The 24,065-nt window shown below is 39.0% G+C and overlaps 1 protein-coding gene across 1 annotated transcript in view; it reads left to right on the top strand.

Annotated features, from left to right (window-relative positions):
• The window catches only part of LOC140654436 (vitellogenin-1-like), a 43,362-nt gene that overhangs the window by 4,741 nt on the left and 14,556 nt on the right, over positions 1 to 24,065 (top strand). The window contains exons 5-21 of the mRNA XM_072867701.1: positions 1,247 to 1,408; positions 2,098 to 2,249; positions 5,032 to 5,182; positions 5,282 to 5,439; positions 5,553 to 5,718; positions 6,779 to 6,901; positions 8,462 to 8,680; positions 10,740 to 10,957; positions 11,043 to 11,140; positions 15,060 to 15,184; positions 15,271 to 15,372; positions 15,459 to 15,578; positions 15,836 to 16,025; positions 16,114 to 16,207; positions 16,319 to 16,504; positions 21,654 to 21,798; positions 23,383 to 23,602. Coding sequence (XP_072723802.1) covers positions 1,247 to 1,408; positions 2,098 to 2,249; positions 5,032 to 5,182; positions 5,282 to 5,439; positions 5,553 to 5,718; positions 6,779 to 6,901; positions 8,462 to 8,680; positions 10,740 to 10,957; positions 11,043 to 11,140; positions 15,060 to 15,184; positions 15,271 to 15,372; positions 15,459 to 15,578; positions 15,836 to 16,025; positions 16,114 to 16,207; positions 16,319 to 16,504; positions 21,654 to 21,798; positions 23,383 to 23,602 — 2,629 coding nt within the window. The remainder of the gene's footprint in view (positions 1 to 1,246; positions 1,409 to 2,097; positions 2,250 to 5,031; positions 5,183 to 5,281; positions 5,440 to 5,552; positions 5,719 to 6,778; positions 6,902 to 8,461; positions 8,681 to 10,739; positions 10,958 to 11,042; positions 11,141 to 15,059; positions 15,185 to 15,270; positions 15,373 to 15,458; positions 15,579 to 15,835; positions 16,026 to 16,113; positions 16,208 to 16,318; positions 16,505 to 21,653; positions 21,799 to 23,382; positions 23,603 to 24,065) is intronic.

Here is a 24,065-nt window from a genome sequence, read left to right as displayed (position 1 = left end):
GATGGGGCATCCACAACTTCTCTGGGCAACCTGTTCCAGTGCCCCACCACCCTCATAGTGAAGAATTTCTTCCTTCTATCTAATCTAAATCTACCCTCTTTCAGTTTAAAGCTTGTTCTTTCAATCATTGTTCTATCACTACATGCCCTTGTAAAAAGTCCCTCTCCAGCTTTCCTGTAGGTCCCCTTCATCTGAGCTAACCACAAACTGCACACAGCTAGAAAGTCCAGCTAAGCAGAAGGCTACTTCATCCCTCTGAGCCCAGTGGGCTGGACATTCCCATTTAAAGTCTAGATGTCTCTACCACACCCTGCAGTCCACAGAGGAGCCCCACACCTGTATTTGCAGAGTACAAGTCTTTCAGAAACCTTGGGCAATTCTTATTTCTACCCCTTACCAAAGCCACAGTGTCTTCAGGAATACTGTTAAGCTAAAGATGAAATGGGTATGTCTTGCCTTCCAACCACCACATGACCATTTTGCTGTTCTGACATAGCCCAGAGCTGCTCTCTGGAGTGGCTATGCTACCAATAACAATTAAAAAAAAAATCATTAAAATAACCCTTCCTCCTAAAATGTAATCAAATACTTTCCTCTCCAAAAATCTCCTCACTGACTGAGGACATTTAAGAGAGCTTATAAATATATATCATTGAAATATTATTGAAGATCTGAGCTAAAACTGTAAACTCAAGAAAACTCACAATCAAAACTCTGCTATTCTTAAATTCTTTTTAATTATTGCTGTTCGTATTGTGACAGATCATCTGATATTGCAAGACCTGTTACACAGGCATTTATAAGCTGTCTATAAAAGCAAATTTTAAGGGCAGAATGTCATCTCCAACCTTAAAATACTTAGCTGTTGAGATTTTATTCTGACTGATCAAATTATTTTGGCACTTTTTATTAATATTCCTTAAATCATATTTCCTAATCGACAGCTCTAACTGAAAATTGTTACTCACCTTTTCTGAGGCTCCAAATCTTGTCTCAGTGAAACTCTTGAGAATTTTAGTTCTCTCAGTGAGACTCTGATTTGGCTTACTGGAAACCTGTACATGTAAAAAAGAGATGAAAGTAACGATCATTCCAATTTTGTTTCTGGAGAGTACCATAAATAAAAAAGCATTCATTTCTATCAGGAATTTTGAAAATACAGAATTAAACAGGAGAGCCCATGTGGGGAATTGATGAAGCTTTGCATAGGGGTGAACTTCTCTGATCGCTTTCTCATTTTTGCCAGGCTGGGATCGGAGGTATTTGCAACACAACGTATGCAATCCAGGAAAACAAGAGAGCAAACTTAGTCTATGTGACCAAATCCAAGGACCTGAACAGTTGTGAAGAGAAAGTTCAGATGGTCACAGGTTCAGCGTACACTCATCCATGCTGGACCTGTCAGCAGGTAAATTAGAGTGGTATTACGTATATGTATTTTATATGCGTATACAGGGATCCATTTGGTATCCATGTTATTTCTTGCTTTGTTACACTTAAAATGAGAAGAAAAGTCAGATCTTCTGTATCTAGTTATCAGCATTTTCTTTCTGTATGAAAATCAGATCCACAGAGCAAAATTCTGTGCTGCAGACTGTTATGTACTACAGACACACTTCAACTAGTTTAAACTAGCTGTCTTGGAAACCATTAATTATCAGCATGAGTTAATTCACCTACTCTGTTGAGTAAAAAAGATAGTCACGATGTCCAGTTTCTGCTATTCAAGATAGGTACTGCTGCATCTTATTATAATCCTGTCTTTGAAATAAGAAATCATGTGGCTTATACTGCTGCTCTCCTCAGAAAATGTGTCTCCTTCTCAAGGGAATAACAAATTACTTATATTTGGGAAAGGGAAAAACCAGCTAACACTCCTTAGCAGTAAAAGTAAAGGAGCCAGGCAGAGTGCCTGACCTCTCCCATGGAAGTGTGCAGTCAGAATTCATATAAAGTGCTTACATGGACAATGAACAAAACAGCCCTGGAAAATAAGTAAGTGGGTTGAAGTGGGTGATGTAATAGCTTCTAGTCACAGAATTTAGACGTTCAATGACTTTCTATTTTCTTTGTTTCTTTGCTTTTTATATTATAAAGAGAAACAAGAATTCCCGGGCAACTGCTACTTACAATTACAAAATTAAATATACACGTAATGAAGCTGTAATTACACAAGCTGATGTTGAGGAAATCCACCAGTTTGCACCCTTCAATGAGATAACAGGAGGAAATGCTATAGTAGAAGCAAGGTACTGTACATATGCCTTTAATTCAGCAACTAACTCAGCATCTCAGTAACCTGGTCAAACTCCCTAACTGAAATAAATCCTTTACTTCCACAGCCTATTGTTTGCCGGTATTTAATTACATAAAATCCCAAACAGTTCATAAAAACAACCTTCACTGTTAGCTGTAAATCTGAAACATGCACATCACTATCCAAATTTTGTTAGCTAAACTTGGCAGGGTTTGACTATTTTATTTCTCAGGGATATTTGATTTATGTCATAAAAGCCAAAACAAATGTAATTCCATCTGAAAAATTGTGAACTAATATATTTGCAGTAAAATACTTTGAAAGACAGTTACTCACTGAAAGAAAGTTCCCTGGAAAATAATAATGCAGTAAGAGACCCTGGAGACTAGTTCACAAGAAACCTAGATAGGACTTTGGATTCCGATATACTTCCTAAGTACAGTTGGCTGCTTGCAAATCTCCCATCAGAACAGTTTCTTGATAGGAAATTGGGTTTTATTGCAAAAAGATTGGGCACAAAGCATATAAAATGTATTTGCTTTTCCACACCAAATTTTGCATATTACTTAAACAAGTTTGGGGAAAAATGAGAATATGGTTGTCTAAGAAATTAAACCCCTGCTCATTTTTAGCTCAAGCCCCCAAACTTGCAGTGTTTGAAAACTTTTTCATCTGCTTCAAAATCATCTGTTGAAAAAAATTGTAGTTACCTGCTTTAGTGATGGAGTCTGTAGACAGGGGTGCCCTACTAAAGAGGGAGGCTTTTTGCATAAGGTCACTGTACAGAAGATATACCTCAATCCCACTCCAGCTGCTGTAATCTTGCATTGCTCCATTAGCTTTTGCAAGAATCTGTTGGTATAATATACAGTTTTGGAAACTGCAACATCAGAAAAAGAACAGTAAAGGTGAAAGTGGCTTTACTATCTCATGCAATCAAGGTGATGATAGATACAACTGTAGTGCTTTTCATAGAATCATAGAATCGTTTAGGTTGGAAAAGACCTTTAAGATCATCAAGTCCAACCGTTAACCTCACACTGCCAAGTCCACCACTAAACCACTTTTATCAAATTATAGGTTGTTATGAATGAGCATTAGTCTGGAGCCAATGGACTTTTGCTGATTTAAACTCTCCTTCGGCAAGCCTGCATAGACTGTCTTCCTTACTGTTCTCCCTCAGGTACTGAGCCCCCAGAAAGGGTAGTGCCTTTACTTATCCCCATTTTCTCTAGATCTTTTGCATTGTCCAGCAGATGGGGCCAAATATAAGATAGCTGGGAAGATGTGGTTATGTCACCCAAGTCTTCAGAAGTTATTTCTACTATGCACTTTCTGTGTAAAAAAAAAAAATGAAAGAAAGAAAAATCTAACATCAAGGACTTAAAACATTTGGAGCTGAGTTTTTGGACCTGTTCAGCATAAGCCTCTTGCAGCACCTTTCAAAGCCAAGAGAGGTTTTACTATTGTTTCACCGTTTTAATCCTATCTTTAGTATTCATTTGCTCTTCTCTTCGGAGTATAACATTTTCCCATCTATTCTAGGCAGATATATCTCTTCCCAAAATGATGAAGGTGAAGACATAATAGATTCATCATGTTCTGGAAGGGGGAGTTAAATCTGTCCAAGTGTACCTGACGTTATACTTTCTGACCCAAATGCCCTTTCAATAATATTGTATAAAATTTCAAGAGAGAAAAAATCTCTGCTGATTCTGTAGTGATTTCTATTCAAATTCCAGTGGCTTGTCTGCAAAGCAGTTATATGCTATTTTCTGCAGCAGTTCTCTGCAATCCATATGGAAGGAGTGGATAGAAATGATACAGAAGATCATCGCAGAGATTCCAAAATAAACACGCCAATTTTCTACAGAGATTTTGAGATACTGTGTAGTACAACGATATTGCTTTTGGAATGTTTTCAGTTGTTAACTACAAATGCCTAACTTTATTATCGTGTCCTAAACGACCTATTTTAAACATAATTGGTGGGATAGGATGCATCCCTTTAGCTGAAAATGTAGCAAAGATAGAAAATATTTACAAAGACAGCCTCTCGTTGGAATTAATAACAAAGGTTGGAGGTTTTGTACTCCTTGAAAAGTTTCCAAAAACTTGAGTACTTTTCTGAAATCTAATCCTGAATTTATCTGGCCTTTTTTGTTTGGGAAATCCAATTTGAAACTTCATGAGAATCTTTTATCTTCTGCAGTCCCCAGGACATTCAGCTTGCCAGGCAAAATGGGGAGAGAATTGTAATAGTGCAGGTAAAAATATTGTAACATTTCTTATTGTATCTAACAATTTTCAATTGCTTTTGAAACTTCCAGGAGGCACAGACACATAAGAGCTTTTATGAGCTTCTTAAAAGGTTTAAATTAAGTGACAATTTTTTAAAAAGTTTCCCATCAGTTATTTTTCTCTAATCCTTAATTTACTCCTTAAGACACAACACACAGTTCCTGTGATCTTCTTCAGGCCACAGCTTCTCACCTCCCACTTCTTCCTTTAATTCTCAAGCCATGTTATTCCCAAAGGAAGGTAAAGGCTGGCTCTGATCTGAGCCCTGCTGTGTAAGTGCACACCTTCTCAGAGTACGGTTCTGAGCATCATGTCCAAATGTATCTATTTGTAAATACCTTTGCCCCTCAATAGCAAAACCCTTTGGAAACAACTGTAGTCACGTTGCAATGCAGGGAGGCAGAAACGCTGTTCTCTTTTTAGTTTTTAGCCTGCACCTTGTGATGTTATCTCCCTGGATTCCTCCATTCCAGGCAGAAACTTGCTTTGACTGACGTGCAAAAGCACATGGCAGAGGTCCCACCAAAAGAATTCCAGAATCGTGGGTCACTTCAGTACCAGTTTGGCAGTGAATTGCTCCAGCTTCCTGTCCACTTATTCAGAATAAAAAATGTGGAAAGCCAGGTAAAGTTCAGCCGCTGGACAGACTCTTTGCTGGAGGCTGGAATCCGTGCATGTGGAAAACAATGCGTGTGAGCTTTGTGCATTTTAATCTTTCTGCAGATAGAGGAAAGCCTGCAAGACCTAGTAGAGACCACGTCTGAACAGCTTCCCAGTGATGCACCAGCAAAAGCCCTCAAGCTTATGCACCTCTTCCGTGCAGCAAATGAGGAGAATTATGAGTCAGTGTGGAAGCGGTTCTCCAGTCGGCCAGCATACAGGTACAAGCAATACAAGTGGTGATTTTTCTGCTCATAAATTCTGTTGGAGGCTATCTGGAATGACTGTGTTCAAATGCAGATCTGGAAAATGGTCCTTGCCTTTCCCATTACAGGCGCTACATTTTGGATATAATTCCTGCAGTTGCCAGTCACCGTGCACTCAGGTTCTTGAGGCATAAAATGGAAAGGCAAGAACTCACCAACTGGGAAGCAGCTCAGACAGTGCTTGTGGCTCTGCACTCCAGCACACCAACTCAGGACGTGATGGAGGAAGCAACAGTAGGATTCTCTAAACACTCTCAAAACGCTCTGTACTGATTTTAGCATCTGTCGTATTTATTCCTTTGACAAGATTGCAAAGATTTTGAAAATATAAAGGTTTTATACCCTCTAGTGAGGTTGAAAGGAGTTTATTTCCTGACTGTCTTGAGGGAAGGAGAATGCAAATCAAAAGGGCAAAAATTAATCCAGAATGAAACAGGAAAGAAAGAGTAAAATACCCCTCAATGACAGAGGTTATTGCTGCAAGCAGTGGTTTCTAGTCTCCCTTTGTCCAAATGTACTTTATAGTTACATCAGATCAGATCTTTAACTGAGTGCCTACAAAGACTAGGGAGTAAGAAATACATATTTGTTATATCCTGTATTCTTCCTGATTAACCTAGCAGGATGGGTATAAGTTGGAGCAGATCTATCGAAATCAAGCCCATGAAGGAGAAAGTCTAATGATTTTTACAATTTTTTCCTCTTCTGCAGGGTCTAATTCCAGCCTCAGATGCAGGAACTTATCTCTGCCTTCCCTAGGTAGAGACCACGTATCTCAGACTAGACTTCTGCCTTCTATAAAAGCTGTGACAGCCCGGCTGTTACTGTGCGGTAATGCTCTGCTTCCCATTCAAGGAAGCAGTGAGCTGGTGCCTCCTGTCAGCTCCTACGTTTATAGGAAATATTCCTGTCTGCCCAAAGTACTGAGGTCCATTCACAATGTATCTCAAGTTTTTTGTACCTATAGCTGAGGCAATTATAAAACAATGATGAATGTTTCTTGAATAAAATGTGTTTTTCCATTCCATAACTGGGTGATTTCCTCCCTTTAGATTACAGCCTATGCCAAATTTAAATCTGAAACACTATAAAAGCAACAGATCTGCCTTCCAGATGTTACTTGGAATTACTTTACAATTGCACTTTCAAATACAGTAATATCCATTGATTAACTATAAATCCATCGATACAAAAATATCGAAAGCCTGGTTTTGCCTTACATTTGGCAGAAACATATTTTTTAATATTGTTGCTCTTCATTAATGGTGGTAACGAACAACTGCTTTCTCTCCAGCTCATCGTGAAAAAACATTGCCCACGCTCAAGTACTGTACTTGGAAAGGTTTGCCATCTCAGCTATGCATCACTGTGCCACAAACGGTGCTCTTCATCAGACTCCTGCTCGGAATGTCTCCAGGTAACCACATTCTTATTTATCATTTAAAAAAAAATTAAGCCTTGAGTTCTTTCTTCATTATTCAGAAACCTGCATTTCACTTCACTGCAGTGTTTCCTTTGGGGAAAGGAACCCCAGTTGGTTAAATACAGCATTTTTGTCTTTAGATTAACACATGAAAGAGAGTGAGAGGAAGAAGCACATAATTCATAGCACTTTCTATCTGAGTATCTCTGAGTGCTTTATTGCCAATTATTAATGAAGTCCCATGGCACTGCTCTGAAACACTTTGAATACAGGTACTTAGATATACTTATAAATAAAGTGACACAAAAGCCCAGGTTTTTGCCCAGTCACGTAGCCCAGCCATTTCTCAGCCGGAAGCAGAGCCCAGTCATCCACATAGACTGTTAAGTTTTTAATAATAGTAATAGCCTCCCTGTTCTGCACTGCTTTTAATCAGCGGGCCTGAAAACAATTTAAATAGGCAGTAAATAGCATTTCCCCATTCTAGAGATGCATGTCATGGTTTACAGAGGTCAGCCACCCAGCCAGTGATAGAGAGGAAAAGAGAAACAGGTGTTTTCAGTCTTCGACACTGGTCAGTCCACCATCCCCAGTAAGAGCAGGGTGTTCCAAATACATTGTGTACCTGCCATGATTTTTTTCCTGTAGTACACAGGCATGGCCGACATTCCTGCGTGCATCTCCTGTGTTACGACTGCCACCAATGCTCTTGAGCTAATTAAATCTAAGCCCAGTGCCAGGGAATGGAAATTCTTTCCTGAAGCAAATGATTGTATAGGCTTATTCAATGCATTTCAAATGTCCATTCATTCGATTAGTAATATCAAATGGACTGTTTCTGCACCATCAATGGATCTCAAATGTGATATTTTAAAGCATGGGAACTGTATTGCAATTATTCTATAACATCTCAGGGTTTCTTTTTTAGAGCCACTTTTTAGCATTGAAAACAGCTTTCTATTAGGATTTAGTTCTTTTCTCATATTCAGCCTTCAGACAACTAGTTCTAATTTTGCCACATAAATGTAAGTGTGATCCAGTTGCTTGCAACGAAGGCTGTACAATGACCTGATGATCACAGTGCCAGCTATCAATGCACAATAAAACGTGGCTGTCAGCTGAAGTTAAGGGCACCACCACTAGCCATATCTTCAGGAATCTTATTTAAGAGTCTGAAGAATTTAACTGTATCTGCATTTTTGCACCTGTCCTCAACCATTAGACAGAGATATTCAAACAGCATTATTGCAGGGTTCCCAACGCACCCTGAAAGGCAGTGGGAACTAGCTCCTAGCCATTACTTTTTCCTTTAAAAATCTCATGATAACTTTAAGGCATAGTGATGAAGAAGCTGTTCATTGCAGCTTTCTTGGCTATGCTTGTTCTATGAATAAAATGTCCTATTCATGAGGACAAAAAGAGTTTGAAAATATTTAAAATAAGTGAATTGAACAAACTGAAATTATCAAAGTCAAACCTCAGAATAGGCTGGGGGATGGGATATAGATAAGAGCTGGAATTGAACTCAACAGAAGATTTGTTTTCTTTTTTCAGCTACTTCATGGCTTTGCAGGAGAGGCACTGAGTAAGTCTAGCACAGAAGAAATTTTCCTGGCTTTGAAAGCCCTTGGGAATGTAGGACATCCAGCCAGCATCAAGCACATCAAGAAATTTTTGCCAGGATATGCAGCCGGTGCCTCAGATCTGCCACTCAAGGTCCATGCAACTGCTGTGATGGCTCTGAAAAACATAGGCATGAAAGACCCCAAAATGGTAAGGAAACAAAGCTGCTTTCTTGGCACTTATGATAAACCAAGACAAGGCTGCTAATCAATGATGGGTGATGAGGGGAAAGCACATCTTTTTTTTCAAATAGAGCTGTAATATGGGGCTTTTTTAAATACTTAACCATTCCTTAGTTGGCTTGTCTTATTCCTTTTGACATTAACCTCTAGTATTTCAGACTGCAACAAAAATCACATTAAAAGGATACATTCGTTACCCTGTTGTTGAAGACAAATCAGTATTCCAATTATTTTCCAAGGACATTAGACAGAAAGCTAAATTATTGACCAAAATGTGTTTAGTGCTACTTCAACTTTGGTATGTGAGAGAACCACAAAACAAGGTTTTCAGAGAATTGACATTTAATACTGAGTGTCACATCTAATCGTAATTCAAGATGAGATCTTATTGTAAATAGATACTAGAGGTTTGCATCCTAATTACAAAGTTACAGACATTGTGTGGGTTTAAGTCATAAACAGAACATTTAATAAATGTGACTCTTGTCCCTGAACAAGATAATGATTAGATGTCACATACAATGGCTACACAGGCATACTCTCATCCACCACAGACATCACTTTACAATCATTTTCACCTTAAAGCAATCTGCTTCCAAAAGGAAACCTTGCATTTTCAAGATTTTTTTCCTGATATTGAATTTTTTTGTTTTATATAAGACTGTTCTTAATATAAAAAGTAAAATAAAAGCTTTCATTAACTATTCTCCTACTAATCTGTATCAGTTTTTCCATTATACTCATTTTTTGCATATGACTCCCAGTTTGAGTGCACATATTGATCCACAGACAATAGTGTGCCAGGGTATGCTTTTAAGCAAAAGAATAAAGAAACAATTTACTAGAGTGCAGAAGCTAAATGGGGAAAAGCAGAGGGGGAGGAGAGAATAGCAAGGGTAGGAAGAACCTGCCCTTGCTGGGGAAGAAAAAAGCCCGTTTGGTGTTTGACAACAGTGCTGAGTCTCTGATTGCCCTTTGGCCTGGCTTTCCACATGTGACCAGACCACCCATTTTCCATGCATTTTCTTTGGAGAAAATTAATCTGGAGCAAGTTAATGACTGTGGCCAGATTTTTCATTGTTCAAAAAGCAGTTTAATGCCTGGTTTGCAGATAGCTACACACCCATATTTGCATTAAACAGATTTAATACAAGGTCTGTCTTTTTTATTGTTTAATTTGAAAAGGCAGTTACATTTAGAAAGAGGCTACTGCATCCTTGTCGCCACTTTTACCTTAGTATTTGATAATCAACATACACAAATTAATAAAACCAATCAGGGTATTTCCAAAGTTTGTTGAAGTTTTCTGGATCAGACTTTTCATTAGAGAGCATGGATGTGCGCTGTCCCAGGCAGGACAGGACTGTGCAGAGGGACTGCCAGAATGGTGTTACACCATCCACCTCTATTTTGAAGCTGGGGTCAACGGCTTCAGTGCAGCTCATGGAAACTGGGAAGGTTCCAGTATAAAATTAGTCTTGATACTGAATATTGCCAGGGTCAAACACATTGGTCACAAGTAGTACTGTGGAAATTACATTTGTTCCATAAACTTTCAGTTTTAAACAGCCTACGTGACATAGGGACGTCTGGTAGTAAAATGGTTTTTATTCTAGCAGAAAGGTCTCCAGGAGATCAAATGATTAGAAATAAGGCATACCTTTATGGGTAGGGATAAGGGATCACTGAAACCACTTCTCAGGTAAGTGATGGATCCATGAAATCTCTTTTACCTAGAGTAGTTAGGCTACAGATATGTTTTGCTGTAGCTCAAAAAGGGATAATATATTTGACGTAGAAGTTATCCAGCAAAGTTCCTTGGCTTTGATTGTGTAGGAGATCAGACTACATTACTATAATGCCCCTTCCAGCCCTCAGACTATGAAACCAGGAACACTGTTGCCATAATAATTAAACAATACAAATTTTTACTGCACTAGTGATGAAGAGATCATTCACCGGTGATGAATGGTTATTAGCAAAATGTTCAAACATACTGTAAATTTGAATGTATCTATCATTTTCAGGTCCAGGCTATTACCCTTGAGATTTTCCTGAATCACAAAATTCATCCTCGGGTCCGAATGTTAGCTGCGGTGGTTTTGCTTGAAACCAAGCCAGGTCTTCCAATACTGATGACATTAGCTGATGCTGTGCTGAAGGAACCTAGCATGCAAGTGGCAAGTTTCATCTACTCTCACCTGAGGGCCCTGGGTAGAAGCACAGCTCCAGATCTTCAAGTGATGTAAGGAAAATCTGGATCCCTTCCCTAGCTGAAAAACTTGTTGCAAACTAATTGAGGTGTTAATGTGCTCATTGAATCTTTTCAGGGCTTCTGCCTGCAGAATGGCTATCAGAGCATTAAGTCCCAAATTTGACAGATCTGGGTATCAGTTCAGCAAGGTTTTCCACTTCAGTATGTTTAAAGGTAAGATTCAGAAGATTTTGTAGAGAAATATATACAGGTCAATGTGTGAAAAAATTCATACAGTACGAGAACTCAGTTGTCCTAGGCAGCTGGTTAGCTGCATGTTGTTCCTCCATATTCTCCTATGTTTAGTGAAGAAAAAATATAAAAATCTCAGGCTCTCCATTTGGAGACTGTTTAGGTCCCTGTGTGTTTTGTATTGTACACTGCCAGCATGAAATTACCAGAGGGCTTGTGGGGCTCTAACCCTCCATTTTCATTAGCCAGTGAGGCACATGCTCCTGTATCAAATGCCATAGTCTCAGTGGTGCTTAACAATTTCATACCATTGTTCAGCACCAAACAAACAGAAGGGACCTAAATTACTGCTGAAGTGGATTAATTTCTGCTAGTGCTGAACACCTACAACTCTTGCTGAATTCAAATGCGATGCTAAATACTCTTCACCCCAACAGTAGTGCCCAGTGAAACAGCAATCTCTGAAAACATTCAGATGTCACAATTCATTGCACCCATGGGCAGCTAACTCAGGCTTACTGTCCAAAGATTTTTCTTGCACCTTCCTACCAGGACTCTTTACTGGAATGGGCAGATCCATGCATGGGATCTGGACGCTGACCAGTTACATCAATGGGAATTGCACATAAAAATGCAGTCAGAGCGGGGACGACCAGATTAGAAGATAGCTCTTGCTGGGCCAAATTGTAGCTATTTCTATTTTCCATGTATGTTATTTTTCTCAGTAGAGATTTTTTAAGCAAGTCCCTTATGTAAATGACCATGACAGCCTTGGTGATTTGGCATATGTGGCTGGCAGACTAGGGAGATTATATCTACAAACACAGTCTCCTTACACATGCTGTTTTTCTAGGAGGACTTGGATGGTTTTAGCACTTTTGTTATTCACTGGTACATGTAAAGATTCTTTTCAAAGTAATCAATAGAAAAAGAGACTCTGAAACATCTGAAATCCACAGTGTACTAAGCGTACTTATACTAAATACTAAGCATAGAAGTACTTTTGCCTTCTTTTTGGAGAGAGGGAGAGGTTTGAAAGACTTTTGTAGATCTTATTGTTACTCTGCCCCTGTTTCTGTAAAAACCTGCTCATGGTTTTTACATGAACATTTAATCTGCTCTATAGTAAAAATAAATATAATACGTACCACAACAACCACAGTAATATACAATACACATGCTTGCTGCCTCACAGATGGAGACAGAGAGTGCCCAAAGAAATACAGTCACTAATACGCACTGTGTGAACTTTCGTACCATTTAAAATGCATTCAGGGAGAGATAAATTTTCCAGTAATATGCAGATATGTGTTTCTAGTTTTAGGTATTCATTTTCTCCTCTTATTTTTGCTTTTAAAGTGAAGCTATCTGAATTTTCTCACAGTGAGAAAGAAGGGTGCAGTACGCGTGAGCGTAGCTGGCAGAGGGCTATGTGAAATGGATTACTTTGTTCTGGCTGTAGCCTGGAAATGCAGCACATCAGTGAATTGCTGTTACTTCTTGGTGAAGACCAGTGTCAGAAATTTGGTTACCATGCATACGTAATATTTAAACCTCTCGTCCTGAAGAATAAGGAACAAGATCCTTTTCTCACACATGTTAATCTTAGACTTGGATAACTCAGTTAGCTAAAAGAAGTCAATCCTCTATTATGCTGGTGTGGGAGGAGGATCCACCCTCCAGCTTTCTGATTTGATTTGTCACCACTAGCCACAGGTGAAATGTGTTTCAGTGAGTCCATTCCGGAGGAGTTACCATAGTGACGGCTGTAATGCAGTACTTATTTCCTTGCTAAAAACAAAAATGTGCCCTCAGCATCACAGATATTTGTGGTGCTAGATGCTGAATTTTTAATGACAGGCAATAATGTCAGCTGAATCTATCTCTAATCTGGAATCTGTCGCACATGGCCACCACAAATAGTACTTCATGCTCTACACACACTGCTACTGAAATCAAAGGGATGACCCAGGTTCTGCTCAATGTGAGGACCGACAGAATCTGACTCTCAATATGCACAGATTCATATAATTAAATATGTGTACTAATGTTCATAGGGACCAAAGACTGCTTTCTTTGATCACTGATTTTTCTTTCCCTCTTCCTTGGGACAAGGCATTTAGTCAGATATATGCAGGTGCCATTACACTCTCACAGTGAAGTGGCTACAGTGCATCATCTGACTGTGTCAGTAGGATTTTTCATTGGTAAATATTTTCTTAGAGCATTAGCGCTATGTAATGCCTGAGATATGGAAAATATCCCTGCTCTCTTCAAGTCAATGAATTCTGTGTAATCATTTAATCATTTATGAGCAACACTTCTTATTAAGTATCAGTAAGTACCATGGGTTTTTTTAACTAACAGTTTTCATGGGTTAGAACACAAAAAAACAGCCTTAACAAATTCACCGAAAGTACCATGCTTCATTCTAGTGTCCAGTCCACATGATGTAGTGAAATGCCAGTTCATACAGATTTAGTAGACTGAGTGGATTGCTTTTCCAACAGACTGTTTCTCAAATACATGAAAAGTTGGAATCTGTCCTGAGAAATTAGAAATCAAAATTAGTCCCAGCAATCTGATACAAAACAACCTAGCGTGAGGAGTAAGCAAGGGTAAAGGACCATGCAGACCCCTGTCTGCATGCACGGCTTCAGAAGAGAATGGGAAAGTGTTGACTCACAAGTGAGATGTTATCTGAAACACAGAGAGTGGCACTAGAGAAGTAATATGGGCATGAACATTCATAACGCCCCACATTTGTGAACCAAGCAATAATCTTTTCTTTAACTTTTGGCTAAATAATTTATGAGAATTTAGGCACTCCTTTTCTGGAAAGAGGTAAAAGACTCACTCCCTCTCATAATGTTTGAAAATATATTTCCTACAATTCATCAATAATTTCTGTACAGGTACTGACATTATTGGTCTGGATCTTCCAGGGCTCTGCAATTTTCCTGGCTGTACTGGATTTCCAAAGCTGATTTCTGGTGGTGCTGGGATTTAATCAGTATGTGGTGCCTATGTCTAACATGAGGATAGCAGAAATTTAACATAGGGACTCCTAAAATACTTCCCTGTCCTCCAACTAGTGTAGGAAGAGGAGAGGAGGGCTGGAAGAAAGGAAGCATCACAGGGATGTCTACATGTCATGTCAGCCTTGTTCTTCTTGAAACCTAAAGAAACTTAGAAAAGCCTTGGGATTACTTTAACTCAGAAAACAGGACTGTATAGACTTGTGCCAAGATCAGGAAGAATACATGACTGTGCTCTGCACTGATGATCTGTATCGAAGAACATTATAGATGATAAATCTAAAGTAGAGAAAATAAATAGACTGAAGTCATGTTTGCTCAAAGTTCACTCAATAGTTAACAATAACTTAACAATTAGTGCATTTCATGTAAGGAGTTACAGCATTTGGAACTAGATGTATTAAATTGCCTCTAAGTCATTTGAGAGACAAATCTACACCTCACCATCTGTCCTTATAGGACATCTATATCACTTTCCCTAAACTGTTAGTAAAGGATGGCAAATCTGTTTTCATTTCTGATCCCCTTTGTCAAGTTGCCCTAAATGATGTCTCATAAAAGCATTTCATAAGCTGATGTTACAGAATCTGACCGGATGTAAATAATATAGCAGAAGCAATTGGAAAAATAGCATAACCGCCATGTAATGAGCAGGGGGCTTGTAATTTTGCCCATTAATAGTTTAAAAATGCAGAATATTCTGTTTATGACTGTTTTATAACATCAGTTTTATAGCTGGGTTTTCTGGCCTTTCTCCTATCATGCTGTATCAGTTGAATTATGCAATTAGTAAATTGATACAATCTGCACACTGTGGCTTTAAAAACTAACTGTGCTGTGTTTTACTGCCTATTTCTCTTCAGAGTTCCTTATGAGTGGACTGGCAGCTAAGTATTTGGTATTGAATAATGCAGGCAGCTTAATTCCAACAATGGCAATGTCCCAGCTGCGGACACATTTTCTTGGAAGAGTGGCTGATCCCTTGGAGGTAATTGGGTCTACCTGCAGTTTGTTCTCTCATCCCATCTTACAACCATCATCCAACTGGCATTTATACTTTACTTCTTTCCACAGGTGGGAATAATGGTTGAAGGACTGCAGGAGATGTTTGCTAAAGTTTACTCTCCTGACGGGAACTGGGAGACTGACTATGACTTCAAGGAAATTCTGAAAACGGTAAGTTCTTGGGGAAAAGAGAATCTCTAAGGTGTTTCTTCCCCAAATGTTATGAAGAATCAGACTTTCTTCCTCTTCTCGTGCAGCTCTCTGACTGGAAGGCATTCTCCAGTGACAAACCTTTTGCATCGGGCTACTTGAAGATGTTTGGCCAAGAGTTGTTCTTCGGTGGACTTGATAAAAACGCCATCCAAAATGCATTGCAGGTATCATTTCAAAAACACCACCACCCAAGCATCAAGAGCTATAAATACTGTTTCTTTCACACATTCTCTCCCTTTTTTAAACTTTTTAATTCAAGAGGGGTTTTGTCTTTAGTATTAATCAAGGCAAATAAGGTCAAGCTTTGATCAGGATTAGCTATTATTGTTGCTGGCAGACTTTCCCCTGAGGCACAGTTAATGACACGGATCATGATATTCAAGTTCTGCTTATTTAGACAAGTTGAACTCTGTAATTGCAGGCATGGTATGGACCTGATGAAAAAATCCCTTCGATAAGGAGAATAATCAGTAGCCTTCAAAGTGGTGTAGGGAGGCAGTGGACCAAGGCTTTACTGTCCTCTGAGATCCGTCGTATCGTGCCCACCTGCACTGGGTTCCCGACAGAGACCAGCTTCTATTACTCTTCTATCACAAAAGTGGCAGGAAATGGTAACGTGTTTCAAGACTTGAGCAATACAAACGTGCTTGTCGGGATTGGGGGGGATTTCTAACACTTTTTTTGCTTTCTTTGTAATAGTTCAAGCACAGATTACACCTTCTCCAAAGTCTGATTTCAGATTGACTGAGTTACTAAATGCCAACATTAGGCTGCGGTCCAAAATGAGTCTAAGGTAAATATTTAGGATAAAATAAAGAATTATATTCACAAGTGGCAGAGGCCATAAAAATTCAACAGCTGTTTGCTGTCTAAACATAATTTTACCCTCGTTCTACGTTTTCAGCATGGCTAAGGAGATGACCTTTGTAATGGGGATCAACACACACATGATCCAGGCAGGGCTGGAAGGACACACCAAAATGAATGCTCATGTACCTGTGAATGTTGTTGCCACTGTCCATATGAAGGAAAAAAATATCAAAATTGAAATTCCAGCATGTAAAGATGAGACTAACATAATTACTGTAAGGTAAGACATAGCACTTATTATCTTCCTATGTAGCAATGCAGAGTCTTTCCAAATAAAACAGAACATTTGCTTAGGGATCTTGTCTGACTGACAGCTTGGGTAACTGGCAATGATTGTTGTAGTTTATTTATTTTAAATGAAGTGGCATGTACCAAAGCTTTGCTTGAAAATATGTGTTACTTCCTGTGGTCTTCACCTGAAAATCCTCTTTAGGACTCAGTTGTTGAGACCCATAAGCTATCTGAAACACAAATGGCATAAAATTTCTATCCCAATACATATATTTGGACTGGAGAGACCAGGTAAGATATAAGCCAGCTGAATCCTATCGGTTATAACAGATAACCCATATATATTTGCATTTGATGCCTTGAAGTGTAGAGGATTTGGTGTTTCTTGTGTTTTTACCCTGTTTCCCTGTGGCTGCATTTGGTTTTCTTGCCTGTTAGGACTACTTGATTTATTATCAGTGCATGCAATTACAATACACTCTGGAAAACTGTTGTAGCCAGATGCCAAACAAATGAAAACAGATGGAAATACAAGCACAAAGAGAGGGAGGAAGCAGAAAGAGTACGTCCAAGGAATCAAAGCAGTAGACCAAAGCTTAGAAAACCTTCACACACACACGAAAAAATACTGAGAAAGACAAGCTGAAAATTCATCACAAAGGAAAAAGCATCACTGACGACACAAATCAGCTATTATACAATCCGCAGAAATGTTAACAAGTTTCTGCTCTAGGAATACAGCCGTAACAAAAGAGCTCAGTTGCTCGATCCAGCTGCAATTAGCATTCATGGCTGCTGGCCCAGAGAAGCTCTGCAGGTCTCCTCACTTTAGCCATCAGTTAGGCTAATCATTATTCTCCCTTGCCCTTCAATGGTCACAGACCATCCTAGTAGGCATTTGACATCACATCCTTCTCCCTAAGATGATTCCTCCACTCCATCAAATGTGATTGTAATCAGGTTCTCCATGGAGGGAGGGTTTCAGCAGTTCACAGAGCATCAGTTAGCTGTGTGTAAGCCGCTGGGGCAGTACAGCCCAAAAGTTTTGTTCAGTTTCTTGTGAAGACCAGGACAGTCTCCTCCCAAGGTCATCAGGGACAGCAGGCACCTGCTCTCACTAACTTTCCTAGTTGGAGAGCGTGAGGCGGCTATTAATGAACTCAATAAAGATGCTGAACTGAAATGAGAATATTGGACACCGATATGGACTTTAGAGCCTCAAGCAGAGCTACAAATGTTAACAGAAAGATCCTCCCTACAAAGCAAAATACAAAATATTTTCCTCCTTTGACTTAAGGGGAAATCAAATCAGACACAAAAAAGGTTAAATGCATTGCCAGAAAGCATAAAGCAAGTCAGTATCAGAGGCAGGGGATTACAGTGGAGAGGTCCATGAGTTCCAGCCCAAGCCCTGCTCTAGACCCTGCAGCATTATCGTTTATAAAGTGAAGTAGTCAGTTGGAAACAGCTCTATAATGCCAAGTATATGAGAAAGCTAATACTCACTAGCTAACTTTTAGCACCATCAATTTTTCTCCAAAAAGCATTCCTGTTCACTGTTACAAAACAAATGGTCAGTGGAAACCACATAGAGCAATGAAACAGCAATGAGTACAAGTGAAGGCAAAGCAATAACTAGAGAATGTAACATTGAACCACATCACTGAGGGAGGTCAAAGACCAAGCAAAATAAAATCTTAAAGGGATGAAGAAAAACAAGCAGGCATGATAGAGAAAGGATACATATATATTCCGTACAGAATGAGTCAAAAAATTTAGTTTAACATAGATTTTCTCTTCCTTTTGCATAGATCCACCAAAGAATAAAGAACCTATTGAATTCCACATTTTAGAGATATTCTGACACCTTCCCTTGTTGGCTTTCAATTCCCCATTTAAAGAAATGGTTCTAGAAATCTATTGCTCTTTCATTTGTTTGTGAGCTCTGTTCAAAATATTTTAGTATTGGGCACTTTGTCTTGATGGTCAGTGGGTTACTTTCTATAGTACCATGTTGTTAAAGCTAGTCAGGATGTGATATTATTTTCCCCTTCATCTCTCACACCCAGACGCAGGAAGCAAAGTGTCTTCGATAGCATTAAGTTCAGTTATATCCTACACACCGTACAGGTTATAACCTGTCACAGCTGTGGGATTTATATAAATTTTCAAGAGCCAAAGAGAAACTCAGGTGAGCAATCACAGACTCTAAAGAAAAAAAAAAAATGAAAACTTTGGTGATAGAGAGATTGCATTGCCGGCACAAATCAGCACATTATGGGCTCGACTTTCTTTGTAGCAAAAATCAGAGCAAAATAATTAATCATACCATGGAGAGAATATATAGCATGTGTTTCAATTCAATCCTATGAAAGTTAAATTTAATTAAAAATAATAGTTATTTTTAAGGCTCTTTTAACATAATTATTTGCTATACTACAGATGGCTACTTAAACATACTTTTAAACAAAATTTACAGGAAGAAGTAAAAATCAAATAAATTCCAGGGAAAAATTAGAGCCCTGTGATTAAAGTATAAATATAGAGAGCTGCCAGAGAATGCACTCTGCAAATGCATCACATATCCATAATGACAGGCTACTGAAGTATATACATACTCTTGAATAGAGCTTCTATCAAAGGGCTTTTTTGCTTGTTTTAACTGTAGGATAAGCAGAAATTGCTTCACATGGACATCTTATTTATAAGATGAATTATGAAATTACAACACTGTATACAACACATGTTGCGTACAGTATGTATACCACACGTGCAATGGAAAATGCAGAAGAGCCAGCGTATGCTGTGAACTCGCAAGGCAGTGCGGTGTGTGTGGGGACAGAGAAGGGAAGTGAGTGGCGCTCCAAGTCTCTGTTTTTACAACACCTTTGCACCAAGGTCAGAAGGATGATGCATAGGAAAGGCAGAAATTTTTGTTTCACCACAGTGGAAAAAGAGCTAAAGATCTGGTTGGAGGATTGTCTCTTGCTTCTCATTTATTTAGATACAATGTCATGCTGTGCTTTAAAACCGGGGAAAATAGGTTTTTGTTGATTTTCTTTGTTTTAAACACACCTTGAGTTCTTCTGTCCCCATGTTAGGGATGTATGTAAGGCCACACTCACTGAAACATCAGTGGGCCTAACACAGCTGAATTGCTTGTCCCTTACCCCTGCAGTGAATTTGGCTTATACTATAGCACAGCTTCTTCTCTCATCCAAAAAACACACTAATACATATTGGAAAATCTCCCTTTTATTTTTTCTCCCTTGTGTGGGATCAGAGAGAACAGATTCTTTCATACCATAGCTTTAGGCCTTCTTTGTGACTGTTTTTCTTGTTAAAGCACCAGAGCTGGCTCTTGTAGCCTATTTTTACTGTGCCGTGTGATTCTGCAGACATTGACATGTGTCACCTGTGATGCAGCTACATTTGTCGGCTCTCTGTGCTCAACAGGGAGGAATCGATCCTCCACTTTCATTAGGTGGCAGGAGTAGACTATTGGCATAAAAAATACTAAAAAAAATTGGAAAAGAAACCCCAGGACTTTCTGCTTGGAGACCCAGCCTGCAGTTCAGTGGTCATTTGAATTATTGAATGGGATTAAAATAAAAGTCATTTCCCTTTTTGTCCCTTTACCCAGATGAGACATCTGAAATGCAAGTTGATTTGTATTTTCTTTTATCCTCTCAGCTTGTTAGGGAGAATATTTTATTTCAGATTCCATTCTTCAAGGTTCTCCTATCACCCAGCGTGGCGCGTTGCTGTCACGTCCTTATCTAAAAAAAGAGAGAGATGGAAAAGAAAACAAAGCCCACAGGTGACACACATTTTTTTGAGGTGTTCCACATGAAGTGCAATTGTGTGCTTTACAGTGCACACAGCACAGTAGGAGCCTTCAAGACGAACAGAGGGCTATCAAATGAATACAAATTCATCTTTCAAATAGGTTAGATGATTGGAATTGCTCAGCTAGTACAGTGTGGACCATATTAAAATAGAGACCATTTTGCAGACCATCTTTCCATTCACTGTCACAAAGGCCACCTCCATTGGCAGACCACAAAAGCCCCAGGGCAAGCAGATCAACTTCACACTTGAGAAACAGCACGTGGGAAACTTTGAGCTGGATGTTAGCACTGATAAATGGCTAATAAGGTAGAGTTAGCACAATGTTAATAGCTGAGGGAAATAGGTTTTCATGTCTCAAAAGTGTTCAGTATTCAAGACGTTTCTCTGACCCAAAACAAAACTCATATTTATCACAGCACTGTGACAACTTCCATGAAGAACGTGGGGTATGGAGCCAGGGGGTCAGGATATTTAGCCATGAGAGTCTCAGTCTCATGCTGCACCTTATATCACTCATCCTGGACCCTGACTAATACTCTTAGAGTCCACAACACTGGAAACAATGTACTGAACACATTTATGTAAATAGGCTCTTAACCTTCCTACACATCTCTGTGATGTCTTGCCAAGCCATGGCCAAGCCATGAGTACCAGTGAATTTAGATCAAGCTGGAGACACTTACTTTGATGATTTCAGGCTCCTTTCTTTAAGTATGCTTTTAAAAAAGTTGCACAGGAAACAGCATTCAGTAGCCACCAGTCCTCAGGTTGTTTTTTGAAGTTATGACAGTATTTTCCCAAATATGTCAAAGGAAATGAGAACTAAGTTCAGCAGTGAACACACAGAAGATGTTTAAACACAGAGTTTAAAACACAGATTTTTACACGCAGAGTTTAAAAATTTAAAAGTCCAGAAGATCAAAATAGGAGGCTCAAAAATTTAATAATGTAATCATTTAATAATGAAGCCTTGCCAGGCTTCTAAGCAAGTGGGCTGTTCTTCCAAGTGTTAGGCATATGGAGATCCCATCAACTGCAATGCTTTTAACCTGTAGATGTGATTCTAAAAGCCTAACTGAGCTATCTGCCCCTGAGATTAGTCCATGTCTTTATTCACTCTTAGCAGTCCTTGAAAATACAACTAACAAGAAAGATGCTGTAAGTACCTATAAAGCAATTTGCAAGGTATGATACATGTTGTTGAGTACATGCTACAAGGCATTATTCAGGTCTTTTCCTCAGCAGTGCTTTATCGATACAGGCTTCCTCTAATGTTTATTCTGCAGGTCTAAGACATTTGCTGTTACTCGAAATATTGGGGATTTGGCTGCTAGTAAGATGACTCCAGTTCTTCTACCTGAAGCAGTGCCTGACATAATGAAGATGTCCTTTGATTCAGATTCTGCATCAGGCGAGACTGATAACATCAGGGTAAATGATGTAGTGTCTGACTATTCTTTTTTGGGCTTTTAATCAGTGGGACACCATTTCTTTTCTCCATTGGAAAATGTACAATTCATCTCTGACCAATGCTGCTCAAAATAAGTCAGGTTCAATCTAATAACACAAATAGTCCTATAGTAACATTATTTCAAAATCTGGAGTGTAATACATCGGACTCACAACACTTTTTCAAAAGCAAAAGCATTTTCTTTGGTAATTAATTTTACACTGCCATCTACAGGATAGGCCCACAATATTTAAAATACTTTGCAACCATTATGCAAGCATCGCATTCCTGGGGCAGCCACAAATGTTCCACAAGACACTCCACTGCTCAACTTGTAGAGCCAAATTTAATGCTTATAAGCATCCTGATTCAAGGATGGATGGCAGTTTGTGTGTCAAGTCAAATGACTTCCTGAGCTACAGTTTTCCATAAAAGCCAGTACAGGCTTTCTATGATGGGCAGCGTTGTGAAGGTATCACCATGACAATTCATTCAGTGAAAGACTGACAGAGATGAGGAATACACTGTCCTGTTCTGGTTTCATTGTTGTCCTGCAACTCGGAAGGGTTTTCAGATAAAATAAGAGAGGAACTGAGGATGAGTACAGCACTTTCCTATGGAGAAGTCAATAGGCAAACGTACTGTCAGTGACAGCAGTTTCCAATATCCTGGAACAAGCAAAGTTCTTCTGCTTTGTGCCTCTGTGCTGCCCTTCCTGAAAACTCAGCACTCCGCAGTTATTCTTAAATGAACAGCAACTGAAAAATGGCACTAACTGGAGCATTTCCTACTATCATTAGAATTTCCTTTGGAAATAAAATACTAGCATTAAAATTCTAGTTTTTCAGTGGGGTGCATACAAGTTTGGAATCTTGTGAGACATGATAAACTGAGTAGAAAATTAACTGCAAACCTGTATTACATGTGAAATGAAAGCTTATGATTATGTGTCTTTAACTATTTGCTTCATTGCTCCAAGAAATCATAGTTTTCATTTCATAGATTTGATTGTAATTTTAATTAATTTTAATTTGTTCTTCTGCAAGCATTGCTTAGCACATGTAAATTACATAGTTTTGAGTGGAAATTTCTAACATCTGATATGCTTTGACCATGTAGTTGATGTAGTCTCACATTCGTGTCAGACCTTAACTGAGACAGAATTTTCATGGACATAGAGGAAGGTTCTGTTGTTTGACCCAATCATAAATCAAAGGAAAGAACTCCAGTCAGTCTAGAGCACACTCAGATTTATCAAGAACCTGTTAACCCTGTCTAATACTCCAGCAAAACAAAATTAAATATTTAGAACTAATTTGTGATATCATTTTCCATTCTTATAGCCTGAAGGTCTTTTTACACTAGATAGTCTAATCAAGCCATTCAGCTGATAATTTTGTCCAATTGAAAACCAAGTTGTCCCATGTCACGGCCTTGTTATCTCAAATAAACTGGTGAATTCCTCCTGCAGAATACATGTAGCTATTACCGAAACAGGACTCATAACACGCAAGTATTCCTCTTACTGTTGTCCACTTTAACTTGACATGTGTATTATCTAATAGGACAGACAGTCTGCAAAAGATGTTTCATCGGGAAATTCCTTTTCCTTTGGACACTCTTCTTCCCGAAAAGAGCCATTTGTTCAGTCCATGTGCTCCAATGCAAGTACATTTGGGTTTGAAGTGTGCATTGAGAGGAAAAGCATACATGCAGCATTTATCAAAAATGTGCCTCTCTATTACCTAGTTGGAGAGCACGCCCTTAGAATGAGCTTCAAACCAGGTAACTACAACTGTGCACAAAAAAGAAAGTAACGGGTGGGTGGGTAGATGTGTGTGTATATACACATATATATTTGTATAGGTACACATATATCTTTTGTATCTTAAGTACCACTAAAACTACCATTAGACCTACCAGCCCTGCCAGTATTGGCAACGGACTACGCTTGTAGCAGGAATTCATTTCTCCCCCGCTCGTCTGAGCAACAGTTTCCCAGCTCTCCCAGCAATGCCGCTCAGCATGGCCAGCATCAAGCAGAGCTGATCTGTGCCTGCAGAGCGTGTCTGATGCATCCTGAATCACTGGATTTGGGATGCAAGCACAGAGCAATTGGACATGGGCAACAGATCTGATGCAGTGTCCTGTAGCTACACTCTAAAAACCCAGGCTCTTAAAGAGAATTATGGATTAACCCTGCCAGGATCTAGTCCTCAATGTCTTAATCCGTGGTCATAGGAAGTAA

Source organism: Ciconia boyciana, chromosome 7, assembly GCF_034638445.1.
Source record: "Ciconia boyciana chromosome 7, ASM3463844v1, whole genome shotgun sequence".
Taxonomy (NCBI): domain Eukaryota; kingdom Metazoa; phylum Chordata; class Aves; order Ciconiiformes; family Ciconiidae; genus Ciconia; species Ciconia boyciana.
The sequence above is the reverse complement of the archived record's forward strand: the minus strand, read 5'-3'. Positions and strand labels throughout refer to the sequence as shown.